General features: G+C 48.7%; 1 protein-coding gene across 3 annotated transcripts in view; it reads right to left on the bottom strand.

Moving 5' to 3' along the window:
• ATP9A (ATPase phospholipid transporting 9A (putative)) overlaps positions 1-14,849 on the bottom strand; it is a 178,649-nt gene extending 163,800 nt beyond the window's left edge. Inside the window, exon 1 of one of the 3 annotated variants that reach the window (XM_029611231.1) lies at positions 14,717-14,849. Coding sequence is in view for 1 of the 3 variants with exons in the window: in XM_029611229.1 (XP_029467089.1) it covers positions 14,166-14,233 (68 nt within the window). In the remaining 2 variants the exon portion in view is untranslated. Of the gene's footprint in view, positions 1-13,863; positions 14,050-14,165; positions 14,234-14,716 lie in introns of those variants that run through there. The other 2 variants (XM_029611229.1, XM_029611230.1) reach the window with 2 other exon arrangements.
• Between the last annotated feature and the right edge of the window lie 1,812 nt (positions 14,850-16,661).

The raw sequence follows: 16,661 nt of genomic DNA, 5'->3' as shown, positions 1-16,661 counted from the left end.
CCTGCCTCCGATCGTCGGCTGCTGGGGCTTGCTGGCGCCAGGCGCTCAAGGCAGCGGGGTCTGTAGGAGAACCATCCACTTCCTGGTACCTGTCATTTCAAACGTCATTTGAAATGACATTTGAAATGACAGGTACCAGCGCACCCAGGATACTGTATAGGCGCTGTATAGCGCCTATACTATAAAATGGATTGCGCTTCATGGACGCGGCTTGCATTTGCATCCCATTTAAATACATTATCGAGCGGTAGGTGATCCGAACTGTGCGTGCGGCAAACATGGGTGCGCCGGGCACTAACGCACCTCTTTCTACCGCACCTTACTGTATCGGCCCGATAGATAGCTAGGTGGCTGTTGGACGCAAGGATCACTTGGTAACTTGTCTGCATGGTGCAAAGGTGGTAGACCTCATGCATCACCTAGATAGGATTTCAGACGGTGCTGGGGAAGAACCAGCAGTTATGGTACACATATGAGCACCAACAACATAGGAAGGTATGGGAGGGAGGGAGGTTCTGGAAGCCAAATTTAGGCTTTTATATAGAAAGTTGAAATCCAGAATCTCTAATGTAGCATTCTCTGAAATGATCCCTGTTCCAGACACAGGACCCCAGAGGCAGGCAGAGCTCTGAAGTCTCAATGTGTGTATGAGATGATGGTGCAGGGAAGAGGGCTTTAGTTTTATTAGGAACTGGGCAAAATTTTGGGGAAAAGGGAAGCCTATTCTAAAAGAATGGGCTCTACCTTATCCAGAGTGGAACCAGATGGCTGGAACTAACCTTTAAAAAGGAGATAGAACAGCTGCATGGTTTGTAGGGAGGTATCTTAAAAGGATACTAAAATAACAGGAGAGTTAGAGCATAGGTTCCAATAAAAGCATACGCAGGACATTTGCCTGTAAGTAAAGAACAGATAGAGTTAAAAATATTCCAAATTATCCCTGTCAACTGCTAAGAAAGGTTCAATTAGATCCTAGCTGCTTACTCTCTCTCCTTGAGTCCTGACAGTTCAGTCCATACAAATGGGATTTGTCCCCCCTACCAGCAGACGAAAGCAGAATGCAAACTGTTTCGTATTAACGCCCCTCCCTATATAGCCTGGGGCAGCAGAGAAGTCAATGCGGCTTCTCCTGGAACTTGACATATAAATCATTTTCAGGTAAGGTGGTTACTGTTTGAGTGCTGGAAATTGGTGCTGTTTTGGTGTGGGCTGTTTACTATTTATGCAGTTTCTGTTCAGACAGAATACGTATCTTTTATTCTTAACAATAAAAATAATACTGGCCCTCTGAAAGGAGCATGCTCATCCTTCCTGTATCTCCCTATAACACATTATAGCAGCTAAATGCACTTTCAATGAGCTCACTGCTAAGCCACTATCCAATCCTTCCTGGAGAAACTCCAGAATGGAAGATGTCTTCCCTTCTTCCTGCACCACATTTTGAAGATTCACCAGATTCTTATATAAGCTAAAGAGGTTGACTTCTTCCTTTCCTTAAGCAAAGTCATTATTCCAGCTTTGAGTACCCTCTCCTATTGAATTTTCACCTTTCAAGAACCATGCCAGAAGACAAAACTGAGCTGAATTTTGCATGATCACTAGTCCCTGTCTTAAAAAACCTTTGGTCTCAGTGAATCTAAGGGGTTCTTGTTGCTGGAGCCTTACTAGATCCACGTACCATGGCCATCTTTACAAATTGGGTGCTACTAGAATGACCACACCTGGGTCATCCCCATTGGCCATGGTGGGAACACGTACAGCAATGATTCCCTGGGCCACTTCTGCATTAGGTGTTTATCCCCCTGGATCCCCATTCTTTTCTTCGACTGAAATATCACCTCACCTTGGCATTCGTGTGTTGCCATTAAATCCTACTGGGGGTGACCCCATCTGGTTACAATTTGGTTAAAGGCCTCCTCTGTCAGCTCCCATTCTCCTGGGACCAATTTCTGGCAGATTAAGAAATCTTTCATGTTGAGAGCCCTGGTTATGGGAGTGAGTGAGTGATATTTTTCTGCCCACTCTATAGGGTGTTCTGCTTCTTATTCCGCCTTGCCTGTTTGACATATTGTCTATAGCACTCTTACTGCTTTGTCCTTGAGTATTGGTAGGAAGCTTTCTAATGGTCGTCTAATTGTTCTGGTCTCTGGATGATTCACTGAAAGTGTTTCTTCCCTTTTTGACCAGAATCCTTGTGCCACTTTCTTTGCAATGTGCTCTCTATCCTATCCTACTCACATCTGTGGTCACTGTCAGCCACTCAGGAGAGTCCAGCCCAGTTCCCCTTGATAACCTGGCTTTGTCTCGCCACCACTGCAGGCTTTCCTTGGCCTGTTTTGTGAGGGGTACAATCAATAATTCTGGGCACTGTGGTAATCATCTGGTTAACAGGCTCCACTGTAAGGGGCGCAGGTGGGCTCATGCCCAGGATACCACCTAGACCGTGGCTATCATCAAGCCTAGAAGCTGAAGATAAATGTAAGCTGTCCGGGAGGCTGTGACTAGCATTCCTCTTATTTGGGCTTGCAGTTTGAGGATTCTCTCGTGTGGTAGGAATACTTTCCCTAACCTCGTATTGAAAGACTCTCAGGTAGGTCAGCTGTTTTGACAACTAAGTGCTGCTGTTCACCACCCAGCCTAGGCCTTCCACTTCTTGTACAAGCCTGGCCGTTACCTGGTGTCCCTCTTGGGAGCCTGCACTTATTAACCAATCATCCAGATATGAGCGTACCCATGTACCTTCTCTGTGTATGGTGGCTGCCACTATCACCATTACGTTTATAAATGCTCTGGGAGCCCTTGCCAGGCCAAAGGGCAATGCCTTGAACTGGAAACGCTTCTCTAATATTGGGAAGCGTAAATACCGCTGATGTTTTTTCCATATTGGAATGTGGAGGTAGGCCTCCGATAAAATTTATCGATGACAGAAACTCTCCCTTTCTTACTGTACTTAAATGTTTCCATCCTGAAATGAGGTACAGACATGGAGGTTTACTACTTTCCAATCCAACACCGGTTGAAAAAGTTCCTTCTTTCTTCAGGATGAAGTAAATTGCATAGCTATTTTCTCTCTCTGTCTTACTGGGACAGGTATTACAGCAGTAAGTAGAGTGACCTGTCTAATGTTGCTGTACTGCTAGGCTTGTGTGTTCTTTGCATGGGGACTAGACAAAAACTTTCCTTTCTAGTTCCAGTGTGGACTCCCATCGTATTACTTCTAGGACCTATTGGACCTTTGTTAGCCTCCTCACAATATTATTGCAGTCTGCCTTATACTGGTGGATTTGAAGAGTGGTCCTGGGCACCATCACTGGGTGCTTCTGCCTGTAACAGGCCTTTTGGTGCCCTTCTCTGTACCACTGGCAGAGGGGTGGCACTATGTGTTAGAGAGCATTGAGTCAAGCAGGTGAAAAGTTCTGCAGGAAACAAAATGCAATGTTGAATCATTATGGATTGAAATTCCAGGAGAAAGAGGGAAAAAAAAAAATAGTGGTGGATGTATTGCTGACCACCTGGTCAGAATGAGCTAACGGACAATGAAATGCTAAAAGAAATGGCAGATTAAATTTAATGTGGACAAGTGCAAGATGATGAATAAAGGGAAAAATAACCCTTGCTATAGTTACACGATGTTAGGTTCCATCTTAGGAGCTACCACCCAGGAAAGAGATCTAGGCATCATAGTGGACAATACATTGACATCGTCGGCTTAGCGTGCTGTGGTGGGCAAAAAAGCAAACAGAATGTAGGAATTATTAGGAAGGGAATGGTTAATAAAACGGAAAATGTCCTAATGCCTCTATATCACTCCATGGTGAGACCGCACCTTGAATACTGTGTACAATTCTGGTCGCCGCATCTCAAAAAAGATATAATTGCGATGGAGAAGGTACAGAGAAAGGCGACAAAATGATAAAGGGGATGGAACAGCTCCCCTATGAAGAAAGATTAAAGAGGTTAGGGCTGTTCAGCTTGAAGAAGAGACGGCTGAGAGGGGATATGATAGAGGTCTTCAAAATCTTGGGAGGTCTAGAATGGATAAATGTGAATTGGTTATTTACATTTTCGGATAATAGAAGGACAAGGGGGCACTCCATGAAGTTAGCAAGTAGCACACTTAAACCAAATCTGAGAAAATTCTTTTTCATTCAACATACGATTAAGCTCTGGAATTTGCTGCCAGAGGATGTGGTTAGTCCTGATCTTCAATTCAAGGGAATATTACAATTTTCCTGTACAACAGAAAGCAACAGCAAGACCCACAGACCAACTCTGCAAACAGCACATGTGGGGTCAAGACTCTTGTGCTCCATTAAGGTTATGGACAAATAAATTACAGTCCTCAGTAGAACAAAGTCCATTACTCCTTGTTCCTCATTAAAAAAAAAAATTGCAAAATATTTTGCAACGTAAATTGCTTTTATCTACTAAATGAGCCTTTTCATCCAGGTGCACGTGGACCAAGTTTCTACAGGATGAAAGAAAACATGGTTTAAAACTGTGAATGCCACCTTCCTATTTCAATGCTCTTTTGCATGCATTTATGGGTTTCCTTTTCAGGGGATAGCAACAATGATCCTCAATTGTTATGCACAATGTCCTCTGAAAGAAAGCAAGCAATTCCTGTACCAACCAGCTACCCCCCTCCTGAACCGTACAAAAGTCCTGGCTTTACCCTGACGACAGGATTTACAGAATGCAATAAAGCCTGCCCTCGCCAGAGACGGCTCTCTGTCTGAGGCAGTTTCATAACCTCTGTGGAAGGGCTCTGTAATTTCAGCCCATACAAAAACAGGCACCTTCTGCCTGGCGAGTACCAGGACATTCAATCTCAAACCGCCAAAACTTAAATTTTGACACATGCATCACAGTAAGCTCCAGAAAACCGTTCCCCTCGTGCGGTTTCCACAGGGGCCTAGTAATCGGTCTACTAACTTAGTAGCTTTCTTCTTGCCCTAGGATGCAAAGTTCCTAAAAATAAATCAGAACTATGCAAAGTTTCCAAACTGTTGGCCGGCCTGGTCACTAATCTTACTGTGCAAACACAAACATAAGTAATATTTGCTATTCCAGAGCCAACACCATGTTCTGCTCCCCTTACATCTGGTTAGCTTTCATTAAACACTTTTACATGTGTGGAGCTGTGGCCTTCAGCCTTAGGGCCAGTTTACTTTAAAAAAAAAAAAAGAAAAAAAAAAAGAAATGCTTTTTGGCCTCTAAACTGTAGCCGTGTGGTACTTGCTGGAGGTTGTGAAAATGCGAGCGACTGACATTAAAAGATAAGATGCTTACAGTGTTGTTTGCATGCGTGTGTGTGTGTGCGCAGTGAGCTGGCAAGCTCGAAGGCCAATGACGTATCCTTAGCTAAAAACATTTTTCTCATGCTACAACTCACAGAAGGACGCCAGCGCATACAGCCAACAGCTCAGACTCTCCCCATTGCTAACAGAAGTGCTATTGAGCTCAACGCTGTCCTCTGTAGCTCTTATTCAAAGGTGTAGTTTCTGGAGAGAAAGGGGTGGTTTAGCTCCTCGTTCTGTTTTCACAACTCCTGCAAGGAAACATGGGGGTTTCTTGAGAGTAACGCTGACAGAAAAACGTAAGAGATCCACAGTCAGATCTGTCCAGCTAACCTTTGCAGTTAGCTAGATAAAGCCTGATGTTTTAAAATTTCCCCCTTGTTTCCTAGCTAAATACTGTCCGGACAAAATTAATGCACATAAAAAAAGGTGGCGTTCCCAGGACACAGAGTTATACCCGGGTAACTCTGTCCGGGCAAAACAACAGGCCTGAAGTTACCTGGACAACTGTAGACTGGGTAGATTCAGCCGGCATGGCTACGGGCTGAATATCCAGATAAAGTTAACCAGAAAACGTTGTCTGGGTAATTCTAGATAAACCCAGAAGAATACGGACCTCACAAATATAAGCGCAAGCCAGCTGCAGGGGTACAAAAGCATGCACCATTGTCAATCAGCTGTCCGAAAACCGCCCTCATGCATTGCGGCTGAAAATTCTGGACGTGTGCTTTTAGCCGCATTCAACAATGTTGCATGAAGCAAGTAAAAGCATTAAGATGCATCATAAATATTCTTGAAAAGTTCATAGCATCAAGAACCCTGAGAATAACACTGGTAAATGATTATACTCTGGTGGTCATAGCCATTTCTGGCGGCCAAGATCACGACGTACGGTACCAGAGATCTCCTGTTAGGAATCTTAGCGCCTTCGTTGTTTTGTTGTTATCTGTGGAAGGGCACATTTTCAAAGCTCGCACGTTTTTGCAGTTATCATCCACAAAAAGACAAACGTTTCCCAAAAGTCCTTCCACGGTATCACTTGCAAAAATGTTGCTCCAAGGTCCGATCCACCACTATTAGTGCCCCTCTCCTCAGAGTGAGCTCCATTTACCACCACCCTTTGTCAGATCCCACTCAGTTTGTACCCGTGAGTCACAAGGGGGCTCAATTTATTTGTAAGCCACCTATGTGGAACCGTGTCAAGAGTATACTATGGGGCGGATTTTAAAAGGGTTACGCGCGCAACCCTTTAAAACCCCTCCTGCGCACGCTGAGCCTATTTCACATAGGCTCGGCGATGAGCGCATGTCCCGGGGCTTGAAAAAAATGGGTGGGGCGTGGCCAAAGGTCTCGCTGCCGCCGCTGGGCCCGGGGGATCGCGTGCCGGCAGGCGTAAATAATAAAACAAAGGTGGGGTGCGGGGATGCGGAAGGAAAATTCCCTCAGAGGCCGCTCCAAATTCGGAGCGGCCTCGGAGGGAACGGGGAAAGCCATCGGGGCACCCCCTTGCGCGCGCCGACCCCGGATTTTATTAACATGCGCGCGCATGTTATAAAATCGGGTGTGGATTTGTGTGCGCCGGGTTGCGCGCACAAATCTACGCCTGTGCGTAGGTTACAAAATCTGGCCCTGTATCTAGCACGCTCCCCCTGATCAGATTCTCTGGTCACCCAGTCAACGAAATTAATCAGATTCATCTGACAAGACCTTCCTCTGATAAAAGCGTGCTACCTCTCACATCTTGCAATCTATTGCAATCCTCTGTTTTAGCTGCGATTCCATTAATTTGCTCACCACAAAGGTCAGACTAACTGGCCTGTAAGTTCCCAGCCTCCTCCTCATTTTCAGTTTGGTAAAGAGGAAGCACATCCGCCTGGTCTCCTAGGTGGATCAGCGGAGGAGAATCAAAGAGGAAGACATGAAAAGCTGCCCTGCATATTGGAGCGGTATCCTACGAGCGGTGAAGCTTCTGTGGCTGGCAGCGGAGAAAGATCCCTGGCAAGGTGAACCAGAATAACTGGGCAGGTAACTGGCCTATTTTCTGCTGTCATCTATGTTACTTTACTTTTTTTCAGTCTGCCCTTTCAAAGCTGTTACTCAAAATGAGGCACGGTGCCTACATTTCAGACTTATTTTTATCTGTAAACTAATACGTGATCCCCTTCGAGCGAAAAGTGCTACCCGCTCAGCCAGTCATCATTTTACTGAATTCTCATCATCCTTTGCTGAAACGCTGGCCCTGCAAGGACGCTTCCCTGGATCTTTTGTTCCCCCTACGGACAAGCACCAGAAATCACGTGCTCAACACCAGGCATCGCTCTCCATGAAGGAACCCAGGCCAAAAGCATCACAAAGTTCTTTCTGGACTTCCATTACCGTTTGTCAGACATTCGCTCCGAGGATTAAGGAGGGATATATTCCTTTGGTTTTTCCTTTTGGCGAGCAGTTTGACCTTCTTTCTAGACTACCGTACTCTCGGATCCTGCAGCTCTGACCCCCAAGCAAAGCACGGGAGGAGCATATAACGGGAGTGAACCTCTCTGCGGGACACTTGCTTGCTAAGCCCTTGTGTTCTGACTCAGTGCTCTTCCACGTAGCAGGCAAATGATGCAAGAGTTACACCCTTGTTTAGACAGAGAAGAGAAACTAATTACAAGCATGTCTGGGAAAGTAGTATACCTGGCAAGCAGCAATGCTGCGCTTAGAATAGTGCAATTTTTTAGTTAGCTTCAGGCCTGGATTTGCCAGTAAGCTCACTAAGCCTGTACCTAGGGTGGCAAAAATTTGAGGGGGGGGGGGAAGAGGTCAGGGGCAGAGTAGGCCAGTTTAAGATTTTCTCCCTCCCAACTGTGCAGAATCTCAATCAGCAAACAGCAGCCCTTTGCTTCCTGCTCCAGCCCCTCCCCTCAGTGCAGAGAACAGGAAAGGAGGGGGGATGAGACTGGCAGGGACAGAGCAAAGAAAAAACACACTGCTCTGCTCTCTATTCCAGCCCCTCCCCTCCTTTCTGGGCGCAGAAGAGAGGGCAAGGGGGTGAGGCCAAAGCACACAGCAGGGAGGAAAGAAAAGCCACTCTGCTACCTAGTGCAGCCCCCTCTCTTCTCCTGTCGCTCAGGAACACAAGGGGCCGCTGCAATACGGGACGCTGAGCCGATAAATGCACGCTCAGACGAGCAATTTGGACGCACTAAATATACGCCCAATACAACATCAGGATTAGTGCGTCCAAACCGGCGCGTAGCTAATAGCGCTCATCACATGCAAATGCCATGTTGATAAGGCTAATAGCTAGTTCCCCCTACGCTCGTGAAAATTACCTGTCCGTTTTCCTTACGTGCACACAGCCACTTCTCCTGGGCGCTCTAGGGAGGCGCAATTTATCCACTGCACGTCCCTGTTAGTGCGCCAGCTCATTTGAGTACTACATCGAGCGCCCAAGAGAGGGGATGTGCACACGCTCAAAAAAAATGTGCGTCCAGGTTGGAAGCGCGTTTTTTTTGCCTTCATGATATTGCATCGGCCCCACTGGGAGGAGGCGAGTCCGGAGTAAACAAAACACAGCCAAAAAAGCTGCGCCTTAAATCTTCTGCTTTGCTGTCCCTTGGCTGAGGCAGGGGTGGGGGCTGGAGACAGCAACAACCCAGGTGCCTAGAGGTGGCAAAATCCTAAATTCATTATTGATTAGCTTTGAACACATTTTGTGACATTTCTGTACGCCAGCGTACAGGCAAAAAAAAAAAAAGTTCACAAAGAACTCTGTGATGTATTCTGTACCTGACACAATAATGCAGTTTGGGGTGTTTGGCCAAACAGAATTGAGATGATGGTACCACCACTCTTACGTTCCAAAAGAATTTAAAAAAACAACAAAAAGTCAGCCAACGAGTTGAATTTGGCTCCTGCTCATCTGAGCTGGCTTCTGTTTAGCGATAGCATCCCAAACCTTCATTCGCCAGGGGGGGGGGGGGATTTGTCCTAATTTATATCCCCTCCCAACTCGTTCAGTACAGTCACTTCTGCAATAGTCTCTGTCCGGGGGAGGGGCCACAGACTGAGACTCTCTGGAACACAATGGTAACTTCCGAGTCTGTCCACTAGGTGTCACAGCTGAGCAATAGGTGGGGCTTCCTCCCTTCCCCGGTGGTTGTGAATGCTGCCTCCGTGACATCTCCGGTCCTGGCCGGCCCGAGGAGCAGATTCGTAGCCTGGGAATCAGACCCTGTGACTCGACATGGCAGCATGCATTACTTGCAGCGAACCAGCCGATGGACGACACCATTTTATCATGCAACTCACCCGCTGACCTTTCTTTCCACTTTATCTAAAGGGATCTCTCGTGGCAAACAGACAAGACTACTTTATTCACTATTTCATGACCCGAGTTGGGTCTTCCTCTCCTTGTGTCAGCAGGGTTCTGGTTCGTGGCCCCTGGCCCAGGACGGTCACTGCAATGACCCGACTAGATACATCCAGGAGGGGTGGGGGGGGGGGGGAGTAAGATGTAAAATAAGGGGAAGTGGTCAACAAACTTTTATGGTGAAAGATCTCAGCCCTGGCTCTGAATGAACTGGAAGCCCATAGGAGCAGGAGAGTAAGGGCAGAGTCCAAAAAAAAAGCCCATCAAGGCTACCAAAAGTCAGAGACTGGTACAGGAATGTGGAGTCAAAAAAATACATCTGAAGAGTCCAATCACGGGAATTGTGCATTTTTACACACACCTAGAATCTGGCTTAACTGAAATGCTTATTTTACCTTGAAATGGTCCTACGTAACCCAGCCCAGGCTCATGTCTGCCCTCTAAAACCACAGAGGTTATAGGCTGGAGAGCAGATTTGTACATTGCTCACCTGTACCAGAAATATGTTTAAAAGAAATGGAAGAAAGCAGGAGGTGAGCTTTCCAGGGCTAACAAATTTAAAGATGCAAATTTTGGAGAACACCAACGACATTAATAGTCCTTATAGCTTGTATCATACAGTCCTAGGCAGGTACCATCCCTACTCAGCTCATTTGCCGGTTGCCTTTAAGCTCAATGAGAAATATATTCCAAAAGCATTTATCCGGCTGACTTTGCTATCCGGACTGTGTCCGAATACGGATCTCTTTTTTTTTTTTTCCCGGTGGGCCAACACAGAACTCCCGTTCTACTTCCAGAAAAAAAATGTCTGAAGGTTGCTTGATGACCAATTTCAGACAGCACAAAAAGTAAAGAAAGAAAAAGCTTTTCCCTGCCCCCTTCAAAAATAGCCTGACAACTCCACTGGAAAACCAATGACCAGTGATCCGGGGGGTGACAAACTTTGACCTCTGTCACATTTGTGTCTGTGAAAGGATGAATCTCCCCAAGAGTTCTTTGTTAAGAAAACCTATACACAACCTTCAGAGGTTGAATTTTCAACACCTGCCCATCTTTGAGGGCTCATCTGCCCTCGTGTCATAACAAAATAACTGAAAGATACCATCTGTTGCTGACCAAGAACACTGATAAAAGTAATTCACTATACGTCTACAAATTATATTCAAGACCTTAAAAAAAAACCCCAAATATATCCAGTGGGGTTGAGTGCCAAGACTCGATTTTCCATGCAAGCTTGAAAACACTGTCCACTCACGGTAAAATACTAAGAGAATATGTACAGCAGGGGTAAGCAACTCCGGTCCTCGAGCGCCACAAACAGGCCTGGTTCTCTGGATATCCACAATGAATATGCACGAGACATGTTTGCACACAACGAAGGTAGCGCATGCAGCTCTCTTGCGTATTTATTGTGGATAGCCTGAAAACCAGAGCTGTCTGTGGCATTTGAGGATCGGAGTTGCCTGCCCCTGGTATGTGATGCACAAAAGTTCTCTGTACCTTCCCAAGAAAACCAGGTCCCCCCCCCAAAAAAATAAGTGCGTTTTCAGAATGGTGCATAAACTTTATCAAACCTTAATTTCCTTTTTTTTTTTTTTCCAAAAGGTTTTACCCTTTTCCACAATGGGCATCATGCACACGTCATCCTTCTCTCGTTTCCACAGCATCACCCAACATCTTATCCTAAGTTCAGCATTTTTTTTTGTTGTTATGCTTTACAGGTAGATTTAAGGAAAGAACTACACAGTCACGCAGGCTCACCAAATTACGGTTCTGGGCTGACAGCTGGAAACCAGCTCTTACGAGATAATTGAATTCTCTTTCCCGAGCCTGTATCAAGTACAGCCTGTCTCGGACATGGCAGCATGATTAATCTGCAGAGCCCTGGCGGTGCCCGTCGCTATCTCAGCCTACTACTGTACCCTGTGCACAAAGCCGGCATGCAGCCACTTCTAAAAGCACAGGCTCGCTCACCCCCCCGAGCGCTGGAAAGGAAACGGAAAGGGAAGGACGGACTGGGCCGAGAAATCTTTCCCGACGCTTCGCTCGCTGGGGATCCGTCACTCGGTGGGCGCAGAGAGAGGTGCCAGCCCGCACCAGCTCAGACGTCACCTCCAAAAATAATGAAAGAATACAGATTTCCTAAATGAGAAGGGTAACTATTTAAGAAGGCCTGAATAACGGCACAGATAGAAGAATGTGCAACAGCTGCTCTTTAAAAAAAAATAAAAATAAAATAATATGTTTCTACTCAATGCATTTCAGTATAGCAAAACACAAACTATTCTTTCCATGCTCAGGGGTGGAAATATATTTAGAAAACTTAGGTGCCAGAGAAATTTTTTTTTCCCAATTTTTTTCTTCTCTTGCACTTTTGCTTATTTGGCTTTTTTCTTATTTTTCACTTTTTAGTTTATTTTTTGCTTTTATTTTTTTACTCTTTTACAAATTTTAGGCATCATGTGCCCAATTTTCGGATCCCAGGTAACCTAGCTTCCAGGAATACCTGGGATCTGTCCATGCTAATGAACTAAAGGGAATTCTGGTGTAGAATTAATGCAGATTATCTTATATTGTCCATCCTTCGAATGCCACAAAACCCTTCCATAGTTCTCTAAAACATTATAAAGCTGATGTCATGGCATTGTGCAGAGACTCAACACCTTTACCATGAAATCTGAAGCTCAGGCGGATTAGTTCCTTTCTGTTTATTTGTAGTTTTATTTTTCCTTTGTGGCTTGCCTAAAATCTCATGAATTCTAAAATTGAGCATAATTTCAACAGGAACAAGAAAACGCAGACTTGAACGCCGTCAGATATATTTGGAGCAAATGACAAGGCAGGGCTTACCAACTCGTGTTTTGTATGCTGGCCTAAACATTAAACCAGATATGCAGCAGGGGATCATTTTCTGTGGGAGACTTCTAACAAAGCAGAGTGCAGCACTGCATTCCAGGCAGCACACTCCATTATAAGCATGTCCACACAATGTTATCAGCGTGTTTCCAGCAGACTGTGGCAGGAAGAGTGCTGGCTGGCTGGCAGGTGCAAGTACTCATTTTAATGTTTTTCCATGGCCTTCCCCGACTTCTTTTTCTTTACCTGTGTTTGAGCAGATATCAACGGCGCTGCACCCTCCTCATTAAAAGGCAAGAATTAGTTCAGCACTAGATCAGACCAGGGGACCTGGGTGGCGTACTCTGAAACTGCCAGGACCAGCGCAGGGGGGGGGGGGGGGGGGGGGGATTGCTGGAGAGGCAAAATTCACAGCTCCTGGGAGCAGGGCATCTCCACTCTTGCGCCAGATCGAGATGCACTGTGTACCGGAGGAACCTTGGGTCTCTGACTCCTGGCCCAAGCACTCTCACTACAATGGTGGAACTGGACTGAGAAGGAGGGGGAGGGGGAGGGGGAGAGTCTAAAATGGGCAAAAACCTTGGTGGCTTAGGGCACTGTAGTTCAGTAGAAGCTGGTGCCGAATGAACTGAAAGGCCAAAAGGAACAGGAGGAAAGTGGCAGCAACAAAAACAAAAAAAAAAATTGAATGGCAATGTGAGTAAGAGACACAAAATGGGGCCAGCCATGTGCACAGTCCCCCAAGTCGGCGGCTGGTGATGCTGTAGGGGCAGAATTCATAGCTCCTTGTGCACTGGGGGGGGGGGGGTGACACCTGGTGGCCGGCTCTACAGATCCCTTGATACAGGGGGATCCCTTGATACAGGGTTCCAGGAGCCGTCCTGCCGTATTTCATTTTAGGCTTCTATCTTGCCTTTCCGCTCCAAAAGCACTGCCCGAGGAGGCTTACAAGCCACAACTGCTTTTTGCCATATCCTTTATCCATGCTGGTCCTTCCCTATTAAACCACGTCTGCCCGAGAACCGAATAACTGAACTATGAAAACTGGGAGGGTCTATTCAACAGGGGAGACCCCCCCAAATCCCAGCCCTGGGTCTGATTGAGCTGGAAGGAGAGAGAGGAGGACCCCCCTGGGCCAAGAAACGAGAGAGAGGCTCATCCGCAGGTCCAAGGCCTCTGCACGGGGCACCTCCCTTAAAGACGGGAAAAGCAAACCACTGAATCCATTTGCTGCTGCTGCTGCTGCACAGACCGCAGCGCGATGTCCCTTACGGAGGGGCAGCGCGAGGATGAGAGCCCGAGCCCCCTGCGGCACAGGGGGAGGCGGCCCGAAGCTTTCGCGGCGCTCACCTGGCAGGGGCTCTTTCGGTTTCCAGCCTCGTTTTCCCCAGGTTGCAGCGTCAGACCGAGCTGGGTGTGCCCCCGTGCATGGCGTTGGTCCGGAAGAACCAGTCGGCCCGGACTACCTGCAGATAGGCAAGCCCGAGCCCGGCGCTAGGAATCAGCCTAGCCTTGCCCCCCGCATAGATACAGAAGATCGCGGCGCCCAGGCTGGGAAGCCTGCACGGTACCAGCACTCCCCAGCCCGCAGACCCGGGCTGGATACAAAGCCCAGCCCAGCCGCCCCGGCGTGCAGCCGCCCCCAGCCTCACCCGCTCCGCCGCTTGCTGTCCGGCCGCTTCTTCTGGCGCACCGGCTGCAGGGGGATGTTGTCGGTCATGTCGGGGCGGCTGCGGGCTCGCCGCCTGCCTCTGCCCGTCCCCGCCGCTGCGGTCGCCGATCAGCCTTTTTCCCTTTCTCTCCTCTCCTCCCTCCGGCGGCGCCAGGAAATGCACCGCGGTCCGCCTCCCTCCTCCCACGCTCTGCTCCTGTCTGGGCGCTCCTCCTCCTCCCTGGACGGACGCTGGCAGGTGAAGGCCCGCGGCGACCTCAACCTTGCAAATTCGGCTGCAGAGGAGGGCGAAAAGGAAGCAAGTCGGCCACAGGTGGGCGACCCTGGCAGAAACCCATCACTGAGCACGAGGGAAGCAAGCAGGCGCTGGCGGGTGTGCACACCGTGCAGCTGCATAGAGCGGTACACCCGGGGGGGGTGGGGAGAGAGAGAGAGGCCCAGAAGGAAAAGTGGACCATGAGGCCACCGGCAGCGGAAGAAAGAAGAGGGAGCCCCGTTCTCCTACACCTTCCCGGTGCCGGCCGTACACACCTAGCAGGTGCGGTGTGCTGATCTCGCCCTGCATCAGATCAGTATAGAGGAAGTGCTAGCCCCACGAGATTTCATTAGCGCAGGGGCCGGCCCCAAGGAGGAACAACCGCATGGCTGAGAAGTATAGGTGTGAATGAGAGCCCGTTAGTATGTGCGCACATAGGAACCTGACTGTAGCCTGTGTGAATGGGAACTTGCCTGGCTAGGGTGTGTCCATGCTTGTATGGAAACCTGCCTGGGGTGGGTGTGTCTGAAGGGAAACAGGCCTGGAGTGCTTGTGTATGTGTGCATATGGAAACCTGTGATGTGAGTGTCTGTGTGACGTTAACTGCAGTACATGTGTGAATGGAAACCTGTCTGGGGGGGGGGAGGGGTGTGTGTGAATGGAAACCTGTCTGGTGGGGGGAGGTGTGTGCGAATGGAAACCTGTCTGGTGGGGGAGGTGTGTGAAAATGGAAGCCTGCCTGGTGGGGAAGGTGTGTGAATGGAAGGCTGCTTGGGGGGGAGGGGTGTGTGTTAATGGAAGCCTGCCTGGTGGGAAGGTGTAATAATGGAAGCCTGCTTGGGAGTGTGTGTGTGTGAATGGAAGCCTGACTGGGGGGGGGGGAGGTGTGTGAATGGAAGCCTGCTTGGAGGGGGTGTGTGAGAAAGGAAACCTGTCTGAGGTATGTGGGGGGGGGGTTTATGAATGAATAGAAACCTATCTGGGGTGTGTGTGTGTGGGTGTGTGAGTGAATGGAAGCCTGCCTGGGGGTGTGTGTGTGTGGGTGTGTGAGTGAATGGAAGCCTGTCTGCAGGGGGAGGTGTGTGAATGGAAGCCTGCCTGGGGTGTGTGTGTGTGTGTGTGTGTGTGTGTGTGAATGGAAACCTGTCTGGGGTATGTGGGTTGGATGTATATGTGTGAGTGAATGGAAACCTGTCTGGAGTGTGAATGGAAGCCTGCTTGGGGGGGGGGGGGGTGAATGGAAGCCTGTCTGGGTGTGTGGAGGTGTATGATTGAATGGAAGCCTGCCTGGTGGGGGAGGAGTGTGAATGGAAGGCTGCTTGGGGTGTGTGTGTGTGTGTGTGTGAATGGAAGCCTGCCTGGTGGGAAGGTGTATGAATGGAAGCCTGCTTTGGAGTGTGTGTGTGAATGGAAGCCTGCCTGGTGGAGGAGGTGTGTGAATGGAAGCCTGCTGGGGGGGGGGGGGGGGGTTGTGAGTGAATGGAAACCTGTCTGGGGTGGGTGGGGGTATGTGTGTGTGAGTGAATGGAAGCCTGCCTGTGGGGGGAGGTGTGTGAATGGAAGCCTGCCTGCGGGGGGAGGTGTGTGTGGGGGTGTGTGTGAGTGAATGGCAACCTGTCTGGGGTGTGTGGGGGTGTGTGAGTGAATGGCAACCTGTCTGGGGTGTGTGGGGGTGTATGAGTGAATGGAAGCCTGCCTGTGGGGGGAGGTGTGTGTGGGGGTGTGTGTGAGTGAATGGCAACCTGTCTGGGGTGTGTGGGGGTGTATGAGTGAATGGAAGCCTGCCTGGTGGGGGAGGTGTGTGAATGGAAGGCTGCTTGGGGTGTGTGTGTGTGTGTGAGAGAGAGAATGGAAGCCTGCCTGGTGGGAAGGTGTATGAATGGAAGCCTGCTTGGGGGGGGGGGCGGTGAGAATGGAAACCTGTCTGGGGTGTGTGTGTGTGTGTGAGTGAATGGAAACCTGTCTGGGGTGTGTGTGTGTGTGTGAGTGAATGGAAACCTGTCTGGGGTGTGTGTGTGTGTGAGTGAATGGAAACCTGTCTGGGGTGTGTGAGTGAATGGAAACCTGTCTGGGGTGTGTGGGGGGTGTGAGTGAATGGAAACCTGTCTGGGGGGTGTGTGTGAATGGAAACCTGTCTGGGTGAGTGGGGGTGTGTATGCGCGTGCATATGTGTGAGTGAATGGAAACCTGTCTGGGGTGAGTGGGGGTGTGTGAGTGAAT

The sequence above is a fragment of the Rhinatrema bivittatum genome, chromosome 8, assembly GCF_901001135.1.
Source record: "Rhinatrema bivittatum chromosome 8, aRhiBiv1.1, whole genome shotgun sequence".
Lineage (NCBI taxonomy): Eukaryota > Metazoa > Chordata > Amphibia > Gymnophiona > Rhinatrematidae > Rhinatrema > Rhinatrema bivittatum.
The sequence above is the reverse complement of the archived record's forward strand: the minus strand, read 5'-3'. Positions and strand labels throughout refer to the sequence as shown.